Here is a 23,705-nt window from a genome sequence, read left to right as displayed (position 1 = left end):
CAGCAAAAACACACATGTGAGATGAAGAAAAAGCTGCATTTATTTAAAAACCTGATTAAGGCATTACAAAATAATTGTAAATCTGCTTTAAATTTTTACAAAATCCCTGATAGGATCATCGATGTAGTCTCTCAGGAAGATATTAAGGTAGTCTGTAAATGATTTGGTCCTTTCCCATCACTGCACTCTGAAATCTTTGGTTTTCCACTCAAACTGAACTAAACTTGCCCGATCCAGTTTGTGCAGGAAAATATCAGACTGAACCTACTAAAATCTATTCTGTGCATAAGTATAGACGTTTTGGAACCCATTTGCTATGATACTTTGGCTGATTACACCACCTATGCAGGTCATGAACCTCCAAAAACATCATACAAGGCCATTTATTCAGACATATATTTGAAGGCAACTTATTAAAACACTTTTTTTTCTAGCTGCATGGTTTTATTCTTAGATTGCACTAATACAGCTTAGCATGACTCACAGTTAAAAATGATAAAAAAAAAATAAAAAAAAAACTAATAGCACTTATCTTACACTTGGCCTTGTTTTTTCACAATTCAAAAGAGACATGACAAAAAACTGCAGCTGCTTTAAGTCAGCCTTCTCGGATTGGCTGAGCCTCACATCCAGAAGATTTGAATGCAGCCTGAGTGAGGGTTTGTGTGCTCAAAGCCAGAGCCATGTCCCTGAGTAGGTCCTATTAGGGACAAGGCATAAGACTAAATTTGAGCATCCTCCACTGTGACATAATATACATTCACTGGCCCCATTATTGAGTACACTTGGTTAACTGCTATTAAGGCAAATATCTAATCAGCCAATCACATGACACCACCTGAGTGCATTTCGGCGTGTAGACACGGTCAAGATGACCTACTTAAGTTCAAACTGAGCATTTGGACAGACAGCTGTTTTAATTGAGTTTCCTGTCGGATAAGACATCAAAATTAGAAAACAGAAGTGTTGGCTGGCCTGATGAGTCTCAATATCTGCTGCAACATCTGGCTGGTAGGGTCAGAATTTCGTGTAAACGACATGAAAGCATGGATCCATCCTGCCTTGTATCAACAGTTTGGGATGGTGGTGATGGTGTAAACATGTGAGGGATATTTTCTTGGCACACTTTGGGCCCCTTAGTACCATCATTTATATGACAGAGCCTACCTGAGTATTGTTGCTGTCCACGTTCAGCCCTTTATGAGAACAGTGTACTCACTATACAAAACTAGTTTCTTAAACATGACAGGAAAGCAAAAACACAAGACCTACAGTCGATCCATCACTCTTCAGTAAACCAGATAATAAGGCCCCATTTTCTCACTTTGAATATAGGGTTTTGTCATTTACATAAACTTTTTACAGGTGTCCAGGATTTTAATAACACACTGGCACTTCTTTCTCAGCTTTCCAACGCAGTAATTCTTGGAAGGCAGAGAGAGCCAACTGTTGTTTAACAATTTGTTTTAGCAGTGGAATTTTTAAATTAGGCACCATAGAAAAAGATGACAGAAGGCACAGGATTCAACCAGGAAATACAGAGATTACAGAGCTTCAAGTCGTTCTACCCATCTGTGAGGATGTTAAGAGGAAGCTGAATCCATTTAAAACAACGCGAGTGTTCATGTGAGCTCTGTCTGCCTGGTTTGTGGAAGTAGAAGACCCACCAGTCCTCCAGTGAGCAGCAGGGCTGACACCAGCAGGATGGGGACAGCACAGTTTGCATCCACCAACCTTCCAAAGACCAAGTTACCCATGATCGCTGCCACTCGGCCCACGCCTGTGAAGAAACCAAGAGCAGAGGACCTGAGAGAAAAATGGAAAGAAAAGAGATTCAGTATATGTGCATGTGACCTCTCTGAGTTAGAATAAAACACCTCGATGGATGAGTGAATCAATTAAAAAAAAAATACAAAAAAAGAAATCTTAGTTTGATTTACATTTCTATACATGGCTGAATCTGAGTTTCGAGTTACCGTAGCTTTGTCGGGTAGAGCTCAGTTCCTACGACATCCAGCGCATTCCAGGCGATCACGGACACCCCGCTGAAGATGCAGGACAGGATCAGACTCTGAGCTTTGGTCTGAACCACATAGATGAAGAAGACACTCAGACTGGACAACAACAGGCTGCCGGCTGGAGAAAGTAACAAAGATGAAGAAATGTATGATTTTTTTGTTAAACACTGACTTAAAGGTGGGTGTTCTGTAGCAGCTCGGTTTTCTGATTTTCTACATTTGTTTGTAGTGTGAGAGCTTCTTTAATCGTGACTCAAAGCTTTTGAAGATGAAGATGGAGCGTTTGCTTAACTATGAATGGGTTGTGTTAAAGACAGTGATATGCAGTGACGAACTCTAAAAGGACAAATTTTATGCTATCAAGGGTCAACTCACTGACAAATTCAGAGAATAAATTATTTACAAGAAACAAGCCGGAAAAATAAAGCTGAATGTCCACTGGAGGTTGGCTCCAAACGCGAGTCAATTCTCTCTGACTTCTATGTTACAACGTTACAGCAGAACAGACTGTTACGAAAATAGAATTTCCTATAAACGTTTTTTTATTCTATTAAGCATGATTATGGGTGTTTTAATGACAGCTTAATTCATGGACTGGACCTCTCAGTTGTTTCTGGAGTATCTTTAATCCATTCATCTAAAAATAAAATTAAAAAAATACATGTGTTGCTCTATTTTGCCTTAGATATATGATTGGCATTAAATTTGCAAAAACTTAAATAACATCTAGCAAGATGTCAATTATTTTAGCTGTGTAGCTCCATTCACTCCATGGACTGTTTCTTGAGCACCACTTGCTGTGGCCACAATTTCTGTGGGTTACTGTGAAGTGGAATGGCTCTCCTGGATTGGCTCTGCTATGATCTTTAATTTTTTTTTTTATACACAACCTATGATTATATGCAACATGTATGGGAGAGTGTTAAGAAATGAAAACATATTGATTTGTGAAAGAAAAAAAAAAAACTCACAAAGCAGAGCCTTTCCTCCGGTGCTGTCCATCACAAGAATAGTGAAGATGTTACCCGGCAGGTTTGCCGCGGCTGTGATGAAGCCATCCGTATATACTGTGAGGTAACAGACAAATACAGGAAGACGAGTGTGGACAGGAGAAAGGCATGTGGCGAGATATGGATGGACCAGAAAAAACAAATAAAACACAACACAATAGTTATTTCCTGAAATTTCCTGAGTGAGTCCAGTGTCAGCTGGTGCTTTAAGCTTGTTAGGAAGTCACATTAAAGCAGGTTAAAGAGTAAAGCAGAAGTGTCCTGCACTTGTTGCAAGTTTCAAATACCGTAATTGTCGGGCTATAAGCCGCTACTTTTTGCACAAGCTTTGAACCCTGCGGCTTTTAGTCAGGTGCGGCTTTTCTATGGATTGTCCATGATTTTTGTCACATTGTAAGACGATTTGTTTTGTTTGTTCCGCTGTTGTACGGCACTACGTTGCCTGGCGGAAGGATCGGGGTTCAAGAGTGGTATGTTAGTCACATGTCCGTCCGCCAGGCAACGTAGTGCCGTACGAACTAGCGCGAAAAACAAACTTCAAAGTAGCGCTACGCGTTCAGCGGGAGTCGTGGATGATGAGCGGCGATAAACTTGCGAAAAGCAAGTTATGCCCAACTCCACCGGTGGATTCTGACAGCGTGGAAAAGTGTGAAAACATCCACGATCACCAACGGATTTTGAAGGGCTGGACTGCTGCATGATGGAGAGGAGGACACCGCCACGGCCCTTCTGAGGGTGTTCGACTCTGACACTGACAACGAGGATTTCTTTGGTTTTGAAAGTGACAACGAAGGAGAGAAGCGGAGAGTGGATGACGAAGCCATCCTGAGCCTGTTTGTATCCGACACTGGAGGAGAGGACTTTGGTGGTTTTAGTGCGCAGGAAGAAGAGGAAGATGGTGGTGAATGACTGACTTTTCTTCTTGTTAAAGCTGTGTCACTGCACCTGAGCATAAAAGGTAGTCCGAATCTATTTTTCTGGTATGCTATAGGTTACTGTTATGTACTACATGTGCAAATATGTACCCATAACTTGTTTTTCAAAATATTAATAAAAGTGATGTCTCCAAACAGCCATCTCTTTCCTGACAATTCCCTTTGTGCATATTCTCTTACATATGATAAGTCAACATTGAAACACCTGCGGCTTTTAGTCAGGTGCGGCTAATGTATGTACAAAGCAGGATTTTCCCCTGATTTTAGCTTGTGCGGCTAATATTCAGGTGCGCTTTGTAGTCCGGGAAATACGGTATTTGCTTTTCTCTTCCTTTCCAAGTATTGTAAAAACTGACTCCTGTCAATGTTAAAGCTGATTTCTTGGCCTCCGTGAGCAGCGATGCCTGGATGAAAACACTAATATGAGCATGAATCCTCTGAAACACACCTGCTGTCTTGACCGTGTTACAGGTTTCATTGGCCGCTACAGACGGGCGGGACACATTTGCGCAGGGCGAGCCGCCGTCTTCGGTTCTCTCAAACAGCTCAGGAAACCACATCCACAGCCCGTAGTAACTACACACACACACACACACACACACACACACACACACACACACACACACACACACACACACACACACAAACAAAAGATTTTAACTTTTGATTTAGAATAAAGGGTGAAGTGTGAAAGTTTTAAAATGTAAAAAAAGAAGAAATAAGAAAACCACAGTAGAACGTGCAAATATGAGTTTGCCATTTAATTGTTCCCTATCACTTGATGCATATCAAATGGTTATCTCACATTAGTAGTATTATTTTTATAAGTCTGATACAATCCCCCAGCAGCTGAACAGTGTGAACAGAGCTGAAGCAAAGCCTGAATGTATAGGTGCCCATTTCTTACCCAAAAGATATTGAGTAGAAAATGATGAGAAGAGGGATACTCCTGGATCTGAAAGGGCTCTGAAATATCTTTTTAATGGGAGCCAAAGCCTGCAAGTTAACAAGAAAATTATTTATAAGTAAACCAACAAAAAACAAAGGAAATGCCTAAACTGCTCATGCACTGTCAGTGTTTTCACATTTACTCAATAGCTTAACAAACAAAAGCTCTTTTCCTTTTTGTTATATATACAGTTTGGTCCACGTGGATACTATTAACCAAATAATCACAACTTGACTGAAGTCAAGATTTCAACCTTAATTCAAGGGGTTCACAGAAGTGTTATATTAACTGTTTAGGAATTAAGCCATTTTTATACAAAGTCCCTCGTTTTCAGATGCATAAAGCAATTGAACAATTTACTGCTGTGCAGTTTTATTGCCAGATAAGGCTTGTTCCCTCATTTTTCCGTGACTAATTGAGCAGATAAACCATCCGCTAACTGTTCAAGGTAACGCTCAATGTCAATTCCAAAGAGAGGTCTTTGAAAGTGAAGGCAGGGATCACTGGACTAAAAAAAAAGACAAAAAAAGACAAAGCAAAATAAACCTATTGAAAAGATGGCACAAATTTACGAGTGGCCAAATGAACAATCTGGTGCATTGTTAATTCACTGAACAAAAGGCCGGGAAAAATGACAGAAAACAAATCAAGTGAAGGACGACACAACAGCTAACCAAGTCAAGAACACTCTCAAGAAGTTAGGCATAATTTTCATATGTACAAAAAAGGATGCCGTCATTAACATAAACACAGAGGGTGTACAACAAGGTGCAAAGCACAGGTTACGCTCAAGAACTCAAGGCCATAAATGGGATATTCTTCAGTGGCCAGGTCAGCCACCTGATGTTAGCCTAGAACTGCATAATTTACAGTTACTGAAGACAAAAGTGAAGGCACAAATACCAACAAACAAGCAGCAACAGCAATCACTGACTATAAAGTATTTTCATTAAAATATTAGAAACACCCCCCATGTTACTTTCATCCCACTGAAATTCCCAGATGTATATAAAAATGTGTTTTTAATTCCTAAAGTTAATGGAATATTTTTGTTAAACCCTTGAATTAAAAATGCTTCACTTAAATCACATCTTGGTGTACAGAGGCCAAATGATTAAAAAAATGCACTTTCCAAAGCCCAGAGCTGTGTTCATAAAACATTTTGGATACCTGAAATGATTTGTCAAATTAATTTACAACTATTTCTGGTAATTTTTCAAATCAAAACACAAAACAATCGTCACACGGGAGGATTGTTTTGTGTTTTGCTACTTTTCTCTCCTTTTTAAAATCTTTCAGGATCGAGTATCTTATACTCATATTTTACCATTTTCAGCCATTCTTTTTTAAAATAAACAAAACCCTAAATCTTGAAACCAGTACTACCAGACATTCTAAAAATCAGTTAAACTATTAATAATAACAAATTACATCACCTTTTTCAAAATATTTGCAAGACGTTCTTTACTTGAACCCAAGCTTCTGCTCTTGTCTTTGTCACCTTTTTGGGTAGAACTTGTACGCAAACCAAATTCCTACAAAAGGGTTCAGAGGACAGTTGTTACACTTACAGTACTTTTATACAATTGCATGAAGGAAGGAAATGTTGACTGATGACTGATGTTTCGTAAAGGCAAGCAAGGCAAGCAGTGCTTGCCCAGTGAGATCTAAAAAATACACATTAAAGTACATTATAGTACTTGCTATTGTCAGCTAATTCTAAACATTTTTTAAACATAACTATAGAAGCGCTAACATTTCACAATTTTCAGCCAGGAAGGAGTTCAGACAGGTGAAGATGTCTATGCAGATTGCAGCAATATGTACAAGGATGTCAGCATATACAAAAGGATAGTCATGCAGCACAAAATCATGTTGTAATCTGGTCCAAGTTTTCTTGTTGTTGTGTTGAACACTGGAGAAATGTTTGTTCTCTTTGTTTGGAGGTGGAAAGGGCGTGGCCATTGTTTCTGCTCACCTTCCTGTAAAAGTCACTGCTTGCTACTGATTCAACAAAACCGTAGAATACCACATGTGGAATATAAACACACACGGTAGCTTTCACTTCTCTTTGATTTCACCTTATCTTTGTCAGTTGCATCACTTTGGCTTTGCTTTTTGTCGACTTAAGTTGGTTTTATTTTTGTTTAAAAAAAATTATTAGATATGTGCAGCAAAAATTAAACATATAGTAGTATACTTATTTCATACCGGAAGAGCCTTTTCTTTTCCTTTCATGTTCAGCTTAAACATCAATCTGAAAACCTGGATTGCTTCTTTCTCACGGTTAGCCTGGAAAAGACAGAACACAAAAAATCATCCTAAAGACAACTCAGAAGTAAAAGCATCCAAGCAACACAAACATTATTTTGGTCTTTCAATACCTCCATGAGGAACTTGGGGCTTTCAGGCATGAACAGCTTGAAAATGAGTGCCGACGAGATGCTGGGAACGGAGCACAGCACCACAAACACCCGCCAGCTCTTGAAGTCCAGTGCTCCCAGAAAAAATTTTACCCAGGTTCTGGGGATCACCAGCCAGGCCAAACCTGCAGACAAAGGCAAACACAGATGGTCAATATTTCACAAAAAAAACAACAACTACAGTTTATTTTAAGAGAAGTTGAGTTTAACACCTTGTGCAAGTCTGTGCAAAATTTTAAACACCAAAACCAAAAACCCGGTAACACACACCACTGAGTATGTGCTATTTTTTTCTGAAATCCTCAAGAAGCAACATCAGGAACTTAAAAGAAAATCAAGCTGACAAAGAAATACCAAAAAAAACTGCAGTTAAGTTGAGTCTAGCTTAACTCCCATGTTAAAATTTCAAACTTTATAGAATTTAAAATCTTCTAAGCCTGCAGTTTCTGCCTTCAAAACAGTGGTCTCAAAAGTGAATTTTATTATAACTCATTCACCTGTAAACTGCAGTTAGGGGTGTGGTCACTTTGAATTCAATTCAATTCGCACCAACTACTACAGACCCACTATGAGGAAGCACTTGGCGACAGTAGGGAGGAAAAGCTTCCTTTTAACAGGAAGGAACACTGATAAGTGCCACGACACAGGAAGCTGTTGTCACTGTCTAAGCCTCACTTTTTGAGTTACTGAACTGAACTCCTGGATTGTATTTGTGCTCTTGGAGCCTTTTGGTGCATTTAAATTGAATTCTTGTTTAGTGGTACAGCCTGTTCAAGACGTTTGTACTTCAGTTTTGGTGAGTGAAACTTGAGTATTTTCTGGTCTTTTACATAGCAATGTTTAGCACTACCCAGTCTCTTTGGACTTGCATATTGCAACATATGCAACATGGTAACTAAGCTTGCTAGCATTAGGTAATACCTTACACTCCACCGTTCATTCAAATATAATAGCATCTCGCTAAAACCCACATGGAGGGGATTAAAATGCTAAAATGTTAAAATGGGGCATAACCACAGTTATATAAATTTTTTATATGGAGAATACTCCTTGCTCCCACCTGCAGCCAGGATGTTTCCTGCCATCCAAAAGGTGGCCAGACAACTGATCATCGCACCTCTCCTCAGCCGGGGCATAAACTCTGAGAAGTAGGAGAAAATGACAGGAAGTGACCCGCCGACCCTGCAGAGGAGAACAGCATGGTGTTTATTCTTTAGCTGTTTTAGTTGTTTAACAAAGACAATTTAGATGGTTTTTAAATACAGCGTGGAGGGATGCTGCATGTCTTGTGCTATATTTGGGTATTTCAAAAATGATGACACTGAATAAAATCAAACCAGTCAATTACTAATCTGACTGAACTTTGTGCCCCAATAGGGGCATTTTTGTCCTCTAATGACACCAGAGGTACATTTAAAACAACTAAAAGAAGGATGCAGCTTCCCAATGTGGAACTGCCCTAAACTTGAATGTTTTTTTAATAGCCAACAGAAGGCAACTCTTCTGGTTGTAGTATATATGAAAACTGCCCTCTGTCATTAAGATTTTTTTTCCCAAAATGCCCTCCACAAAATAAATATTAGGCATTGTAGCAATACAAGTCACATCGTAACTTTTAACATCACCGCCTGATGTCAAAACCACACCACCTATGTCGCCTATAGATTCTAAAATTATCACTTGAATTACCACCATTATAAAACCATTTTACAACAAATATTCATACTTTGCACAATTCAGTGACATATAATATTCTAAAATAGCAACATTACAATATATACAAATCACATATGAAAACAAATCTACTCAAAAGTGGATATGAGTACAAGTTCATAATTCAGTCCTTCAAGTGACAATGTCTGCAAAGTGAAGTATAACTGGTATTATTCACTAATATTGTGGCCCTGGGAACAGTTGAATGTGTGTTAGCAAAATGTAAACTTGTACAGAAAAAAAGAATTAAAAATCATGTTTTTACCCAATGCCACTGATGAACCGCATCAACAGGAAGAGCCAGAACCATGGAGCCAAGCTAGCCAGACCCCCAAACAGCCCATTGACTGTCAGAGACATGATCAAAACCCTGCGACGCCCCTTCTGGTCAGCCAAGTAACCCCACATGTAGCCACCCACCATCATTCCTGGAAAACAGGAAAAAAAGATGAACTTGGTATAATCAGTGGGCTCAGTCAGTTGCCCAAAACACTGAGTTACAGTCAGGGAAAAAAGTATTTGGACAATGACAGCTTTGCTCCGTATACAGTGGACTGTAAATCTGACAATCAACATGTGAATTAGGCGCAGATTTTCAGCTTTAATTGAAGGGATTTAATACAATTATTACATTAAAGTGATTTTATTGATAGTTCAACATTTTCAGAGGCTTAATAATATTGATAAAATGGTCGTATATTCAGTTATGGCTCCAGTTTTATAAGAAAGGGTTACAAAATAAGCAGAGAGCAGAGGCTAATAATGTCTTGTGTGTTTGGCTTGTGTAAGGTCTTGTGGTGTTACGTCACATAAATCAATCAACTTAAAAAAAAAAAAAAAGCTTCTCATTTCCAAGTTCCGCTTCAAACAGCTGACCTATTACCAAAAAAACAGTTGCTTCATTTTCTGTGAAGGGGAGTTTAAGGTGGTTGACTAAATGATTCACCGAGGAAAATGCTTGCTGTCAGCAGGCCCATGTCTGAGGAGCTCAGCTCGAGATCACAGCGTGCCGTTGGCAGCAGAAAAGAAACACAAAGAATCTCCACAGCATCGCTGGCATTGGCCCAACCACAAACCACCAGCAGCAGCCAATGGAACAAACCAAAACCTGAGAGCAAAGTGAATAAACAAAGGGGAGAAGCAATTCATGATTGACTTGTTGCATAGCTTTGAAAATCTTAATTTTATGTCATAACCACAAACACCCAGGTTTTACACCTCTAAAGGTATAAAGTGTATACCTAAAATCTTAAATAAGCTTATTTTTCATATGCTTTTCTCCTCATATTTACGATGACTAAGTGAAAAACAAAAAACATTAGATTACCTGCTCTTTCCACTGCTTCCTCATACGTCAGTTTCTGCGGTACGTGCTCACCAGCTTCCGCTGTTCTGTCAAAAATGACTTCACCTATAAGGCAGCCAAATACACACTGTCAAATTCGGTTCTTTTAAATTCCTTCACCGACAGAGAAAGACCCCGATTCAGTGTGGTCAAAGCTCAAAAAATCATCTTTATTCTACATTTCCGGAAAAGGAGAGCTGCAGACTCTAGCAAGCATCCACAGGTCTAAAGCATCACAAGCCAAATGCGTATATATAGTTCTGCTATACGTCGCACACAGTCACACATAGTTGTGATCAAAACAACTCTGCAGTGCACTCTGCCTAGTTTCACTTTCTGTCCACATCCTGTCAGCCTCTCACCTAGTTTATACTCAAAGTTGTCCCTCTCTTAATTATATTTATTCCGTAACAACACAAACATGTATAAAGTTTTACTTTCATTGTACTAGCATAAATCGAGCCATAAACTTAACTTAATAAGACAAATAGGCTTGCCTGGGCCATGTAACTGGCTGATGAGGCTTTTTGCAGTTAGACCATTTCTTTCATTAAAACATATTAATGAAGTTACGACAGAGTTGTTGTTTCCATCTGTTTTATAATTTGATACATTTCTATGGTTGCAATGAAAATGTAATTAGCAATAACTGGCAAGTAACTAACTGTTATAATAATTATCTGGCTACAAAATATCACAAAAATAATGAAAAATCATTAAAAAAAACCCCAACAACATCACAATTTAGTCCAAAGTGGGAATGAAAGTTTCATAGTAGGATGACATTTTTTAGAGTGATACCAAAGTATAACCAAATTTCTGTAACGTTTATTATGTGTAGATATTTATGAGTCAATACTAAGATAAGACAGTGCAGTTTAAAAATAGCTTGTTTGCTTGGATCAGCTGGTTGTGTTCTTTGTAAGGAAGTTGCAGAGTGCCCTCTAGTGGGCAAACAATGGAAAATCAAAATGCGTAACACTGTTGAAGGGTGTTTCTCCTGTCTCTTCGTTACTTTTTTATTTTCACATTAGCTGTTGCAGCTTTGATATATGGTCAAATAGCTAACATTCGCTGATACACTGACGAAGCCAAAAACAATTTTTACAGAATATTACGCAGAAAACGAGGCTCTCAACACTCTCTGCAGCACATGCAGCAAAGTCGCATTTGTGGAAAATAATTAAAGTTAAATGTAACTGGATTATGAAATGTATTGTAGTCATTTTAAATTTAAAAAAAATCCCCCATCCTTTTTTTCTGTTGTAAGAATATTAGCAGATACATCAATATGAGCATTTTTTACTTCTTAAAAATCAATACATCAACTGTTAATCATCCATTACTTATCAGGCACAGATTTGTTTACCGCTTTAAATATATGTTGAGGATTAAGAAGTAAAAGTACAGAGTAATCAGATTATCAGAAATGGAAATTCTTTTCAGAGCCATTTCAAAGTAGTAACATCCTAAAAAAATATTTTAACATTTGATCTGAAAGAGGGCTTAAAACTACTTTTTCAGGTTTTACACTGCTACAAAAATATACTGGTCCAACTGTCCAAATTTTCTCTATTACTAGCATATTTACATTTTATACCACGTGAAATGTTCCTGAATTTACTCAGCAAATGAATTTATAGGAGTGTGTTAATACGCACGTGTTATCAAAGAGAAGGTATGATCTGTTTTAAACAAAAATGTAATTTGAATTAATTTCTTTTAAAGAATTTGTTAAACAAATTACGTCACTTTTTAAATTATTCATTTTTGTCATCTTAGTATATTATTTTGTTTAATTCAATTAATTTTGAAACAAACAAACAAACAAATATGTAAAAGGTGGAGAAAGTAGTAAGTAAGTAATTTTTGAAGCTGCAAGTATTTTCAATTTAACCCTTGTATGGTGTTCGGGTCTGTGAGACCCGTGTTCAGTTTTTTTCAAAAGAAAAATTAAACAATTAATTATTTTTTCACGTGTAAATGTGTTGTGTCTTTCCACTCACTCCACTTGATTATAACTGATTTATTTATAACATTTTATATAAAAGAAAAACGAGAAGCACATTAATTCATAAATGTGATCTAACAAAGGTAAAGGGAAAAAATTAACCATGTTTGCTGTTCATATGTCTTGTAATTGGGATGAAGTAAACATCTGTTGAGTAATTTAACATAAAATTGTTTGATAGTGTTAATTTGGAAAGCCAAAACTCTAGCGGGTCCACCAGACCCATGAACACTGGCTGAGTAACAAAAATACGAACACCACACAAGGGTTAAATGGACTTTTACAAATAGCATGCTTTCCCAACCTTTCCCGTGGCATCAGAGAGGCTAAGAGACAGTACTCCAGGAAAATATCTCATCACTTCAAAGACAGCAGAGACTCACGGAGCCTGTGGCGGGGCATTCAGACCATCACAGATTACAAGCCCCCACCACAGACCTGTGATAGCACTATCCCCCTGCTGAACGAGCTGAACACTTTCTTTGCTCGCTTTGAAGTCCAAAACAGCACCACTGCACAGAAGACCACACCCCCTCCTGGTGACCAGGTGATGACTCTGTCCCCGGACAGCGTGAGGAGATCCCTCAGCAGGATCAATGCACGTAAAGCTCCGGGTCCTGACAACATTCCTGGTCGTGTACTGAGAGACTGTGCAGTGGAACTCACTGATGTCTTCACAGACATCTTCAACATATCACTCATCCAGGCTGTCGTCCCCACATGTTTTAAAGCCACCACAATCATTCCAGTTCCAAAAAAGTCATCTCCCTCCTGCTTTAATGACTACCGTCCTGTTGCACTTACTCCCATCCTGATGAAGTGCTTCGAACGACTAGTCATGCAACACATCAAGACTGTCCTGCCCCCCTCCCTGGATCCCTTCCAGTTTGCGTATCGGCCAAACCGCCCAACCGATGATGCCATCTCCACTGCACTCCACTCAGCACTCACACACCTGGACAAAAAAGACTCATATGTTCGAATGCTGTTCATAGATTTCAGTTCAACATTCAACACTATAATCCCCCAACAGCTCACTCAAAAACTGGTCCAGCTGGGGCTCAACACCTCACTGTGCAACTGGCTGTTGGATTTCCTCACCGGAAGACCTCAAGCAGTACGGGTCGGCAGTAATACATCCAGCACCATCATTCTAAACACGGGGGCCCCGCAGGGATGTGTGCTGAGCCCCCTCCTCTTCACTCTGCTGACCCATGACTGCACTCCATCATACAGCTCCAACCTCTTCATCAAGTTTGCGGACGACACAACGGTGGTGGGTCTCATTAGCAACAGGGATGAGACCGACTACAGAAGTGAGGTGAGACGCCTGGCCACGTGGTGTGCTGACAACAATCTCTCTCTGAATGTGGAGAAGACGAAGGAGATTGTTGTGGACTTCAGGAGAATGCACACCCAACATGCTCCTCTGACCATTGACGGAGCGTCTGTGGAGAGAGTGAGCAGCACCAAGTTCTTGGGTGTGCACATCACAGAGGATCTCTCCTGGACGTACAACACCACAGCACTGGCCAAGAAATCACAGCAGCGTCTCTTCTTTCTCCGCAAACTAAGAAGAGCAGGAGCACCAGCCCCCATCATGTACACTTTCTACAGAGGCACCATCGAGAGCATCCTGTCGAGCTGCATCACTGTGTGGTTTGGAGCCTGCAATGCGTCCTGTCATAGAACCCTCCAACGCATAGTGAGAGCTGCAGAGAGGATCATTGGTGTCTCTCTCCCCTCCCTCCAGGACATTTACAGCACCCGTCTCACTAAAAAAGCCCTTTGCATAGCGGCTGATCCCACGCACCCAATGCAAAGCTTCTTCAAGCTGCTGCCGTCGGGGAGGAGACTGCGGAGTCTCCAGGCCAGGACCAGCAGACTGAAGGACAGCTTCATCCATCAGGCTGTCAGGAAGCTTAACTCCCTCCCGATTCTGCCCCCTCTCCCCTCTCTCCTCCACGGTCTCACTGAACTCTGTCACACACACACACACTCTGACTCACTCACTGGCCTGCACCAGTTACCAGTCACTTTGTGGAGCATTGGACTGCCATTACCTCATAAGACTTTGTTGTTACACTATCTCTTACCGTACATTACTAAATCTCCATTTGCACTATTTGCCTATTTGCACTACTCTGCCTGGTTTACACCCAATGTCATTTACCCATTATATTGTATATTGTATAGCTTTCTTGTTATATGTAAAATTGTATTGTATTTAAATTTTTACTTTTTAATTATTTTACCTGCATTTTTTAATCACTCTTATATTTAAATGTTCATTTGCTATTTTATCTAGGGATTGAGAGTAACGTAGTTTCTATTCTCTGTATGTCCTGTACATGTGGCAGAATTGACAATAAAGGTGACTTTGACTTTGACTTTATTATGTATTCTAAAGATTTTTTGTTTTGTTAATATTTTCATAATTTTACATTGGCTGCACCATGTGCCCTGGAACATATACCATACACGTGGTGGTAAGCTAGAGCTGACCTAACCAGCCATAAAGATATATATACATATATATATATACACATATGTATGTATGTATGTATGTATGTATGTATGTATGTATGTATGTATAATATAACAAATATTATTTTTTACATCTTTATAGGCCAGGTGACCAGGTGAATTGCAACCCAATATCAGTTTACAGTGTCAGTAAGGGTAAACCGAGTGGAAGCCTTAAAACATCAGAGAAATATTCTTTTGAAAGGCTGATGAAAGAGTGACAGATGGTTTCCTAAAACAAAACAAAAAAAGGAGTAGTAACTAGAGGACCCATGAGGGGGACCAATTCAGCTACACAACTTATTATAAAGACTTAAAGCATTAAAAAAAAGTCTAAATAAAAAAAATAGGTGTAAAATATTAGTAAGCTTATACAGCAATAATAACGTTTTTAAAAAAAACAACTATATTAGGTAACTGAATTTGAACGAAATAAGGAGAGATGCCACTTACTTTTGTAAAAAATAAAATAAAATGACAATAATAAATAATTCTGACACATATAATTACTTTGTGTGTGTGTGTGTGTGTGGGGGGGGGGGGGGGGGGTTATAGGAATGACCTCTTTATGGATCTTCGTATGCAAGTAAACAAACTGTCTGTCTTTACCTTCATCCGAGTCCAGCTCCCTTGCGTCCAGGCGATGTCCCGTGAGAAGCGGCTGGCGTGCCTCCGGATCTCCGGCATGCTTATTGTTATGATATTTTGATACCACGGTTAGCATTTACAGAAGATTGTTTTATACAGGAAAAGAGTTACTCAATAAGGTCCATCTACTAGTTGTTTTTCTCTTTCTCTGTGACCCAAGAATTAATGTGTAGGACTCACAAGCTGGTACCCCAAGGTCGAAAACACCACAGAGATGAGACCACTTCCTTACTCCCATCCTCCCTTCCTTATCTCTTAGAAAAAGGCTCGTTAAAGGCCAGGTGGTTTGTTTCAGAATTCACTAATGAAAGAACTCTGTATTCTGTGTATTTTGCTGGGATGATCATAAATTGTAGCTGAACTGATAAACTACACACAGGATACTTCTTTGCTCACAAGGCAGGAAGACGTTTCCTTATTTGGTCTGTACCGGTTTGAACTGGGAAAGCTGACACACGAACCTTTTTTCATCTATATAAACTGCTGTGTATCAAATAAACCTTTGAGTCGATTGGGAAGGCAACCTAAAGCAGTCTCTGTTTTCTTGTTCTCCCAAGCTGCTCCCGAGCTCGTACTAACACGCTGAATGGCATACCTGAGTGTTACTTTAAATAATTAGGAATCTTAGAAGGAAAGGACAAAACTCTGCTTATCGCTCACGCCACGGAGGAAACCCGGGATGGCAATTTCCTTCAATTTTGGTGTCAGAAGTGGGATCCGCTGACAGAAGGTAAATATGCGTCTTTCATATTTATATAGAGACCATATTATACCTCTCTCAGTGATCGATCCATAAAAAAAACGGGATATGCTGACGAAGTTTCACTTAGTGATCCAGAGAGATACACTGACTGACTTCCTCAGTCCCCGAATAAAGTAAATTAACCCTTGTGTGGTGTTGGTGGACACAGGAAGTTGCCTGTTGTCTTGAATATTTTAATTTTGTTTAAGTTGCTCACTCAGAAAAAGTGACACAGGAAGTCGCCTGTTGTCTTAAATACTTCTCGTTAAGTCAGAAGTTGCTCAGAAAGAGTGACACAGGAAGATTGCCTGTTATCTTGAAACGTACGTTAAAAAGTGAGAAGTTGCTCACTCACAGAAAGCTAGTAAATAATTAAATTTAATTTTGTTAAAAAAAAAAAAACAAAAAACAAAAGAGAAGTTGAACGGGTCTCACAGACCCGATTACCATACAAGGGTTAAAAGCAGTAAATTAAAAGCAGAAAGACACAGGAAGTTGCCTGTTGTTTTACGAGAAGTTGCTCGTTAAGCGAGAAGTTGCTCGCTAAGTGAGAGTTGCTCACACAAACAAAAAATTGCTAGCAATAAATTTAAAGTAACCTCAGCTGTGCCGCAGCGAAAATACTAACATAAATCCTTCAAGCGTGTAAACCCCTCTGGAAATCACTGAACATGGGTCAGAATAATTCAAAAACCACAGACAAGTCCGATAAAAAATCTAAAGTACCTGTAAAACCAAAAAATTAATAAAATACAAAATAAAGTCTCAAATAACGGCTCAGTACGACTCCCATTTCCGGTTACGTGTAACCTACGTCCGCGAATCGGTGAAGACGTCCATGATCACGTATCCAGAACATGCGGGAGTGCTTATGTGACTGACTTTGTTTACAACTTAAGAAGTTCAATGCATTCTAATTTATTTCCGGAGCCTTATCCCGAACGATTATCGCCAGAAACCAGGTCAGTAGAAATGTTGAATATCATTTGTGATAAGAAAAGTAGTCTGCTTAAAAAGTCCTGTAGAAAATATGATAGAATGCCGCGACGTGATGCATCAAATGTTACCGCTATGGACAAAAGGACCGGAACCAGGCGTAGATACTTTAACATCAAATAAAACTAGTGCAGGCTCTAGCAAAGAAAATAAATCTACTGCGGGAAAAGCTAGTCTTGCATGCAATGCATTCCTGGAGTAACCGAGTCACAACTCATAAGAGAGATAGGTGAATTAGACCCAAAGCATGATAAAGCATCCACAACTGCAGAGTTTTTGTGGGTAAATAATGACAAAATCACCAATTTCTTTAAGAATCTAAAGAAATTCCTGCTAACAATGTCCAGAGACAAAATTGACTTAAATGCAGTAACTATGTGTAAACAGAAGCCTGATGAATCTATCCTAGTATTCATAAAACGCTTTATGCACTGTTGGACAAGCTAGAGGTGCAAATTTAGCTCAGTTTTCCAGCAGCCGCAGACACCCAGAGCAAAAATGAATTTGTGTATTTCATTTAACATAAAGGGTGAAATGTTTGCTGACACTGATAACAGCTTATGTTTTCTCTGCCCTATGTACCGACATGATGGAGAAGGAACATCCTCTGTGTCAGCTGGACCCTCAGCAGAGAATGAACTCAACATCCTTTTTGTCCGGTACTCTATGTCACACACTGTGCCAAAAAAACGTGTACAGACGCCACTAACAGGTAATCCCATGACTGGGAGCCACACTTTTGTTTCTCTCACACTTTTCAACAACATGATAACTGCTCACACAAGTGAAGGTCAAACAGTGATTTTGTCACATAACTCAGACATAGGTTATGACATAACTACACCATGTCGTCACATAGATCTAACCTACCCTATCGACTGTACTATTTCTGCACTTACGTTGCCAGCTGAATACCAGAATATGACATTGTGGTCAAAAAGTGAGAATGATATAGGATTTATTGACTGTACACTTTATCACGTACACCTATTAAAACACAACAAGCCAGTATATGTCAAGCAACATCCCATTTCTGCCGAAAAAGCCGCAGCCCTAGATGTCATGATAGGAGATTTAGAGACTACAGGAGTAATAAAGCCTACAGTATCTCCATATAATACTCCTGTCAATCCTGTGCCAAAGCCTAACAAACCTGGCGTATGGCGTTTCATACAAGACTTAAGGCAAATTAATGCAGTCAACATTCCTCTGCCACCTCTCGTTTCAGATGTTCACAGCATATTGACATGCTTTGCATACACACTTTACCGTGGTGGATTTATGCTCCGCTCCTTTTTCTCAGTAAGACACACAGCCGTTATTTGCATTCACACATAGAAATAAGCAGTACACTTGGACTCGTTTGCCCCAAGGCATGATAGACAGCTCTGCTGCTTTCTCAATGGTGCTTCACTCCTCCAGGGCTGCACCCTGATCCACATGTGGATGACCTCCTCCTCTGTGCTGAAAGTGAAAAACTGTGTCAAACTGCTACACACATGCTTCTCCAGCACCTCCAAAAGACTGGCCACAAAGCATCAGCAAAGAAAATGCAGTACTGTCAGACTTCTGTTCAATATTTGGGATTCACACTGTCTCACGGAAAACGTTCCATGACTGCAGACAGGGTCAAAGTTGTGACCTCCGTCCCTCGTCCCACTACACAGAAGGAAATGTTGTCCTTCCTGGGCATGGTGAACTATTGCAGACAGTGGATACCAGACTGTTCTTTTCATGACCACATTCTGCGTGACTGTTGTAAAAAAGACAAGCCTCCTCGAATACTGTGGTCCACAGAAATGACTGCCTCTTTCAATGCATTAAAGGGAGTGCTGACCTCCGCCACTCAAAGGTGCTGCCTGAATTGTTCAGGAATGCCGGCCTGCCTGAGGGCAGTAGCAGCTTGCTCTATCATGATAAGGGACTGCGAGAAGCTCACACTATCACATGACACTATTCTACACACCAATCACCAGGTCACGACCATTGTAGCAAACATAACTAAACAACATATGCAAATCTCACTATAAAAGCGAGCAGCACACCTGATTCGCCAGCACATTTATTGATCCTATGCTATGTTCTTCTGACCGACAGGATGGCTCAGACAGGCTTGACGATCATGACTGCATGACACGTATACAGGAATCCACAGCACCACGTCCAGATTTAGAGCAAACACCTATCCCAGACTCAGCCACGGTTTATGTGGACGGGTCCTGTTCAAGGCCGAGTGACAACTCATTTCTTTGTGGCTATTCAGTGGTAACAGTGCCTGACATCATACTAGAGGCTCACTCATTACCATTTCACTCAGCACAAAAAGCAGAGCTCATGGCTTTAATACGCGCCTGTGAGCTACATTTGGATAAGCATGTGACGATTTACACAGACAGCCGCTATGCATTTGGCGTTGTGCATGACTTTGGCACATTGTGGAGACAGAGAGGATTTAGATCTGCTGATGGAAAATAAATTGCTAAATTCTGATTTTGTTCAAAGACTTTTTCAGGCTATACAGCTGCCATCGGCCGTTGCAGTTGTAAAAACGAAAGGACACAGTACAGCTGACACAGACGAAGCAACAGGTAATGCCTTAGCAGACGTGACAGCCAAGGCTGCAGCTGCATCACAGCTCCCACCTCCGCAGGAAGTATTATCTGTGCCCCTACAGCTGTCACTTGTTAAACTCCCAGACTATTTAGGAACAAATGTTGATTTAAAATTCATACAAGAGCAAGCCTCTGCATGTGATTACACCTATTGTGAGAATAATGACTGTACCTTAGATGACAGAGATGGCTTATACAAAATCTTAAGGGTTTGATTGCCCTCCCATATTCCCTGATGCCAGTCCTTGCCCGACATTTTCACTGTGTGAGTCATGTCGGACAAAGAGGGGTAATAGGGGCAATAAAATTAAGATTTGTAATTGAGAAAACATCACATGCAGTAAAAAGCATATTAGCAACCTGTTTAACATGTGCACGAACTAATGTAGGAAAATCAAAAGCGAAACATCAGCATTTACCACAACCAGATTTTCCATTTCATACATTACAAATTGATTTTACACATATGCCAGCGCAAGGAAGCATCAAGTACTTACTGGTAATAGTGGATCAATTTAGTAAAAGAGTAGAAGCTTATCCAACCTCAAAAGAAACTGCAGAAGTAGTCTGTCAAAAGTTGAGCAATGAAATAATACCCAGATTCGGAATACCTCACCAGATTAACAGTGATAGAGGATCTTCATTCACATTAGAAGTAATTCAAAAGTGTGCTAAAACTTTAATGACCTGGGTCAAATTACTTACTCAAGTCCTGTGTGAGATTAGAATGACTCAATCTACAGTAACCAAATTATTTCCATTTGAAATAAGACTATTTCCAACACCATGGTCAGCTTCCAGAGGGGCACCGCTAGTAGAAGGTGATGTATATTGCATTGTCCACTGATGTTCACAACCTGGTAGAAAAACTGAATAATAACTATCAGAAAGTTTGTCTCTCTCAGCCTTTCCCCTCCACAGTTCCACCAGTGGAGACAAGGAGACGCATGTTGGAGAAGCCACTAAAACCAAGGACACTCTGGGAGGCCGCGCGTGTTCCAGCCCCAGACTGTACTGGCAGTGACGAAGAACCAGCATCCTCACAGACGGACAACCTCAGTGGATTCATGCCAGCAGGGTTAAGACCAGCCCAATCGGACCATCTCAGGCGTCGGATCAAGCAGACGACATCTCCGGCGAGCCAGCGCCCGGAACTAGAGCAAATAAACACACACGGGTAGACGACATCTCAGGCGAGCCAGCGCCCGGATCCAGTGCACACACGCAATCACTGATTAACACACAACGTCTGAAAGAACAACAACAAGGTACTCAAACATCCAGCAGGAACAGAAAGCCAAAAGTACCACATGATGTCTAACCTGATAAAGCCAGACTCATTTCATCCTGATAATGGAGAAAATGAAATGCCCATTGTCATCACACGACGCTTATTCTGTGTCTCTCGAACCTGGGACCAGGCCAGGAGACGACTGAAGAACTGTCTTTCTTATATATTTAGGTTATTTATCATATCTATCGCATTAACCTTAGGATTTCTCTTTGCTATTTTGTATTGTAAACTGCAACCATGTTCATATTTCTGCAGGTCATATTTTGCTGACTATACCTCATGCTCTATTTTGCAAGACACCTACTTAATGCACTCCTCACGTTCCCTAAAATCAGTAAATAGCAACATAGACGCCACTAATGAACCATTTTATGCACCCTCTAGAGCAGGAGCTAACGCCTGGTATGAAAATGCCAGAACAGCCGCTCGTGATTTAGGAAACAGTAACTGTTATGTCTGTTCAAAGGCTAATCCAGAACAGGTAATAGTAGGATACCCCATATCCGGTTTCCCCCTCACTGAGGGACTAGAGAAAATCGGCGGAGATAATGCTCTCTTTAAAGACACTTTACAGTTGACTCTGAGCCCTCTCGACTGCTTACTTAGACACACACACACACCAACTAACCCTGAGACTCCATTAGGCGAATTATTGAAGTTATCTAATGACACCGCAGGGACCTGCGCCCCAATGAAACGCCCTAAGAGTAGGTTAAAACCCTCACTGCCCTTAGGACAGATCCCTCTCCATTTTAATACTAGTATGATATGTCTGCGCAGACTAAAGTTAACTGGCCCAGACACACACGTAGATTATACAAAGGATAACTATACATTCTTCTCTGACTCCCCAGGTGCACGCTGTAATGAGACATGGCTAGCTGTCTCTATGGCTGAAGTTTTATCATATCTGGAGGAACACACACACAGTTCAAGTTCGAGCAGAGACTCGATCATTGTTCCCCCAGACGGTGTCTTAAATGATACTGACTGGGGGGAGTTAGTTAAATCACACATGGTCACGCGCCTAACTAGAGCAATCCCACATGCTTATTGGATGTGCAATAATACTCTTAGATTAGCTTTACCTGTTAATTGGACCGGTACCTGTGGTCTAGTAACCGTTGATGTATGCTGTACTTTCATTCCCAATAATACCGCCCCTAACGGTTCATTCACACAAGCTATGAATAAACTTGAAGCATTGCAGATAGAACTAATTGCCAATACAGGCCACGGTCAGTGGCTACATAAGTGGCTACAGGACACGTTTGGGAGATGGAAGGAACTAATTGTAGCCTTTGTAACCGTTGCAGCATGTTTTTGATGATTATTGTCTGTTGTGTGGTACCCTGTGTACGTTCAATGATAACCCGTATAGCTACTAGTACAGCTACTTCAATGTATTTGCAATTGGCACAAATTGACCCAGATTATGTGTCAGATGTTACCAATGATGTTCCTGATGTGTATATTGAGCATTAGATTGTGAATTACTCGATTGTCCAAGAAGAGAATGACGTTTTCTTCTCTTTCTTTTCTTCTTTTTAAAATTTTGATATTAAGCTTGCTCGAAGGACCAGTTACAGTTATGATTTGTCTTTATATTATGTTATTACATTCTGTCTTTATACTATGTTATCATTTCATGATAAAAGGGGAGAACTGTTATGATATTTTGATACCACGGTTAGCATTTACAGAAGATTGTTTTATACAGGAAAAGAGTTACTCAATAAGGTCCATCTACTAGTTGTTTTTCTCTTTCTCTGTGACCCAAGAATTAATGTGTAGGACTCACAAGCTGGTACCCCAAGGTCGAAAACACCACAGAGATGAGACCACTTCCTTACTCCCATCCTCCCTTCCTTATCTCTTAGAAAAAGGCTCGTTAAAGGCCAGGTGGTTTGTTTCAGAATTCACTAATGAAAGAACTCTGTATTCTGTGTATTTTGCTGGGATGATCATAAATTGTAGCTGAACTGATAAACTACACACAGGATACTTCTTTGCTCACAAGGCAGGAAGACGTTTCCTTATTTGGTCTGTACCGGTTTGAACTGGGAAAGCTGACACACGAACCTTTTTTCATCTATATAAACTGCTGTGTATCAAATAAACCTTTGAGTCGATTGGGAAGGCAACCTAAAGCAGTCTCTGTTTTCTTGTTCTCCCAAGCTGCTCCCGAGCTCGTACTAACACGCTGAATGGCATACCTGAGTGTTACTTTAAATAATTAGGAATCTTAGAAGGAAAGGACAAAACTCTGCTTATCGCTCACGCCACGGAGGAAACCCGGGATGGCAATTTCCTTCACTTATGACGGGACATCTCCAGAGAAGTCGGGTGTCTCTAATCTGGGCACTTAAGATCTGGGTAGATTAGCTAACTTCTCTCCAGATCCGTCAAATCTCCGAGCGAGGTGTCCGATCCTATGACTGCCAAGTCTACAGGCTACAGCTAACACTGAAGCTAACCTGATA

The 23,705-nt window shown here is 40.2% G+C and overlaps 1 protein-coding gene and 1 long non-coding RNA gene across 3 annotated transcripts; one reads left to right on the top strand and one right to left on the bottom strand.

The window, feature by feature from the left end:
* Nucleotides 1–17: 17 nt before the first annotated feature.
* On the bottom strand, nucleotides 18–23,680 carry sv2 (synaptic vesicle glycoprotein 2). 2 transcript variants are annotated; one of them, XM_085412838.1, is made up of 14 exons: nucleotides 23,544–23,680; nucleotides 15,540–15,623; nucleotides 10,376–10,459; nucleotides 9,995–10,156; nucleotides 9,314–9,476; nucleotides 8,396–8,517; nucleotides 7,297–7,460; nucleotides 7,124–7,204; nucleotides 6,349–6,447; nucleotides 4,871–4,959; nucleotides 4,412–4,539; nucleotides 2,990–3,085; nucleotides 1,977–2,136; nucleotides 18–1,806 (listed from the first exon to the last, which is right to left on the bottom strand). In XM_085412838.1, the coding sequence occupies exons 1-14, from the start codon at nucleotides 23,551–23,553 to the stop codon at nucleotides 1,623–1,625; spliced, it is 1,626 nt and encodes a 541-aa protein (XP_085268964.1). In that variant the 5' UTR covers nucleotides 23,554–23,680; the 3' UTR covers nucleotides 18–1,622. The 2 variants fall into 2 exon arrangements, with proteins under 2 accessions (XP_085268964.1, XP_085268965.1); XM_085412839.1 differs by lacking the exons at nucleotides 9,995–10,156; nucleotides 10,376–10,459.
* On the top strand, nucleotides 16,742–23,366 carry LOC146665261 (uncharacterized). Its single transcript, XR_014912590.1, has 2 exons — nucleotides 16,742–17,282; nucleotides 17,915–23,366. It is a non-coding gene; the product is annotated as an uncharacterized LOC146665261 (long non-coding RNA).
* Nucleotides 23,681–23,705: the final 25 nt, after the last annotated feature.

The sequence above is a fragment of the Rhamphochromis longiceps genome, linkage group LG7, assembly GCF_057381845.1.
Source record: "Rhamphochromis longiceps isolate RC_006_pf linkage group LG7, R_longiceps_female_GT1.1, whole genome shotgun sequence".
Taxonomy (NCBI): Eukaryota; Metazoa; Chordata; class Actinopteri; order Cichliformes; family Cichlidae; genus Rhamphochromis; species Rhamphochromis longiceps.
This window is presented reverse-complemented; position numbering and strand designations above follow the sequence as displayed.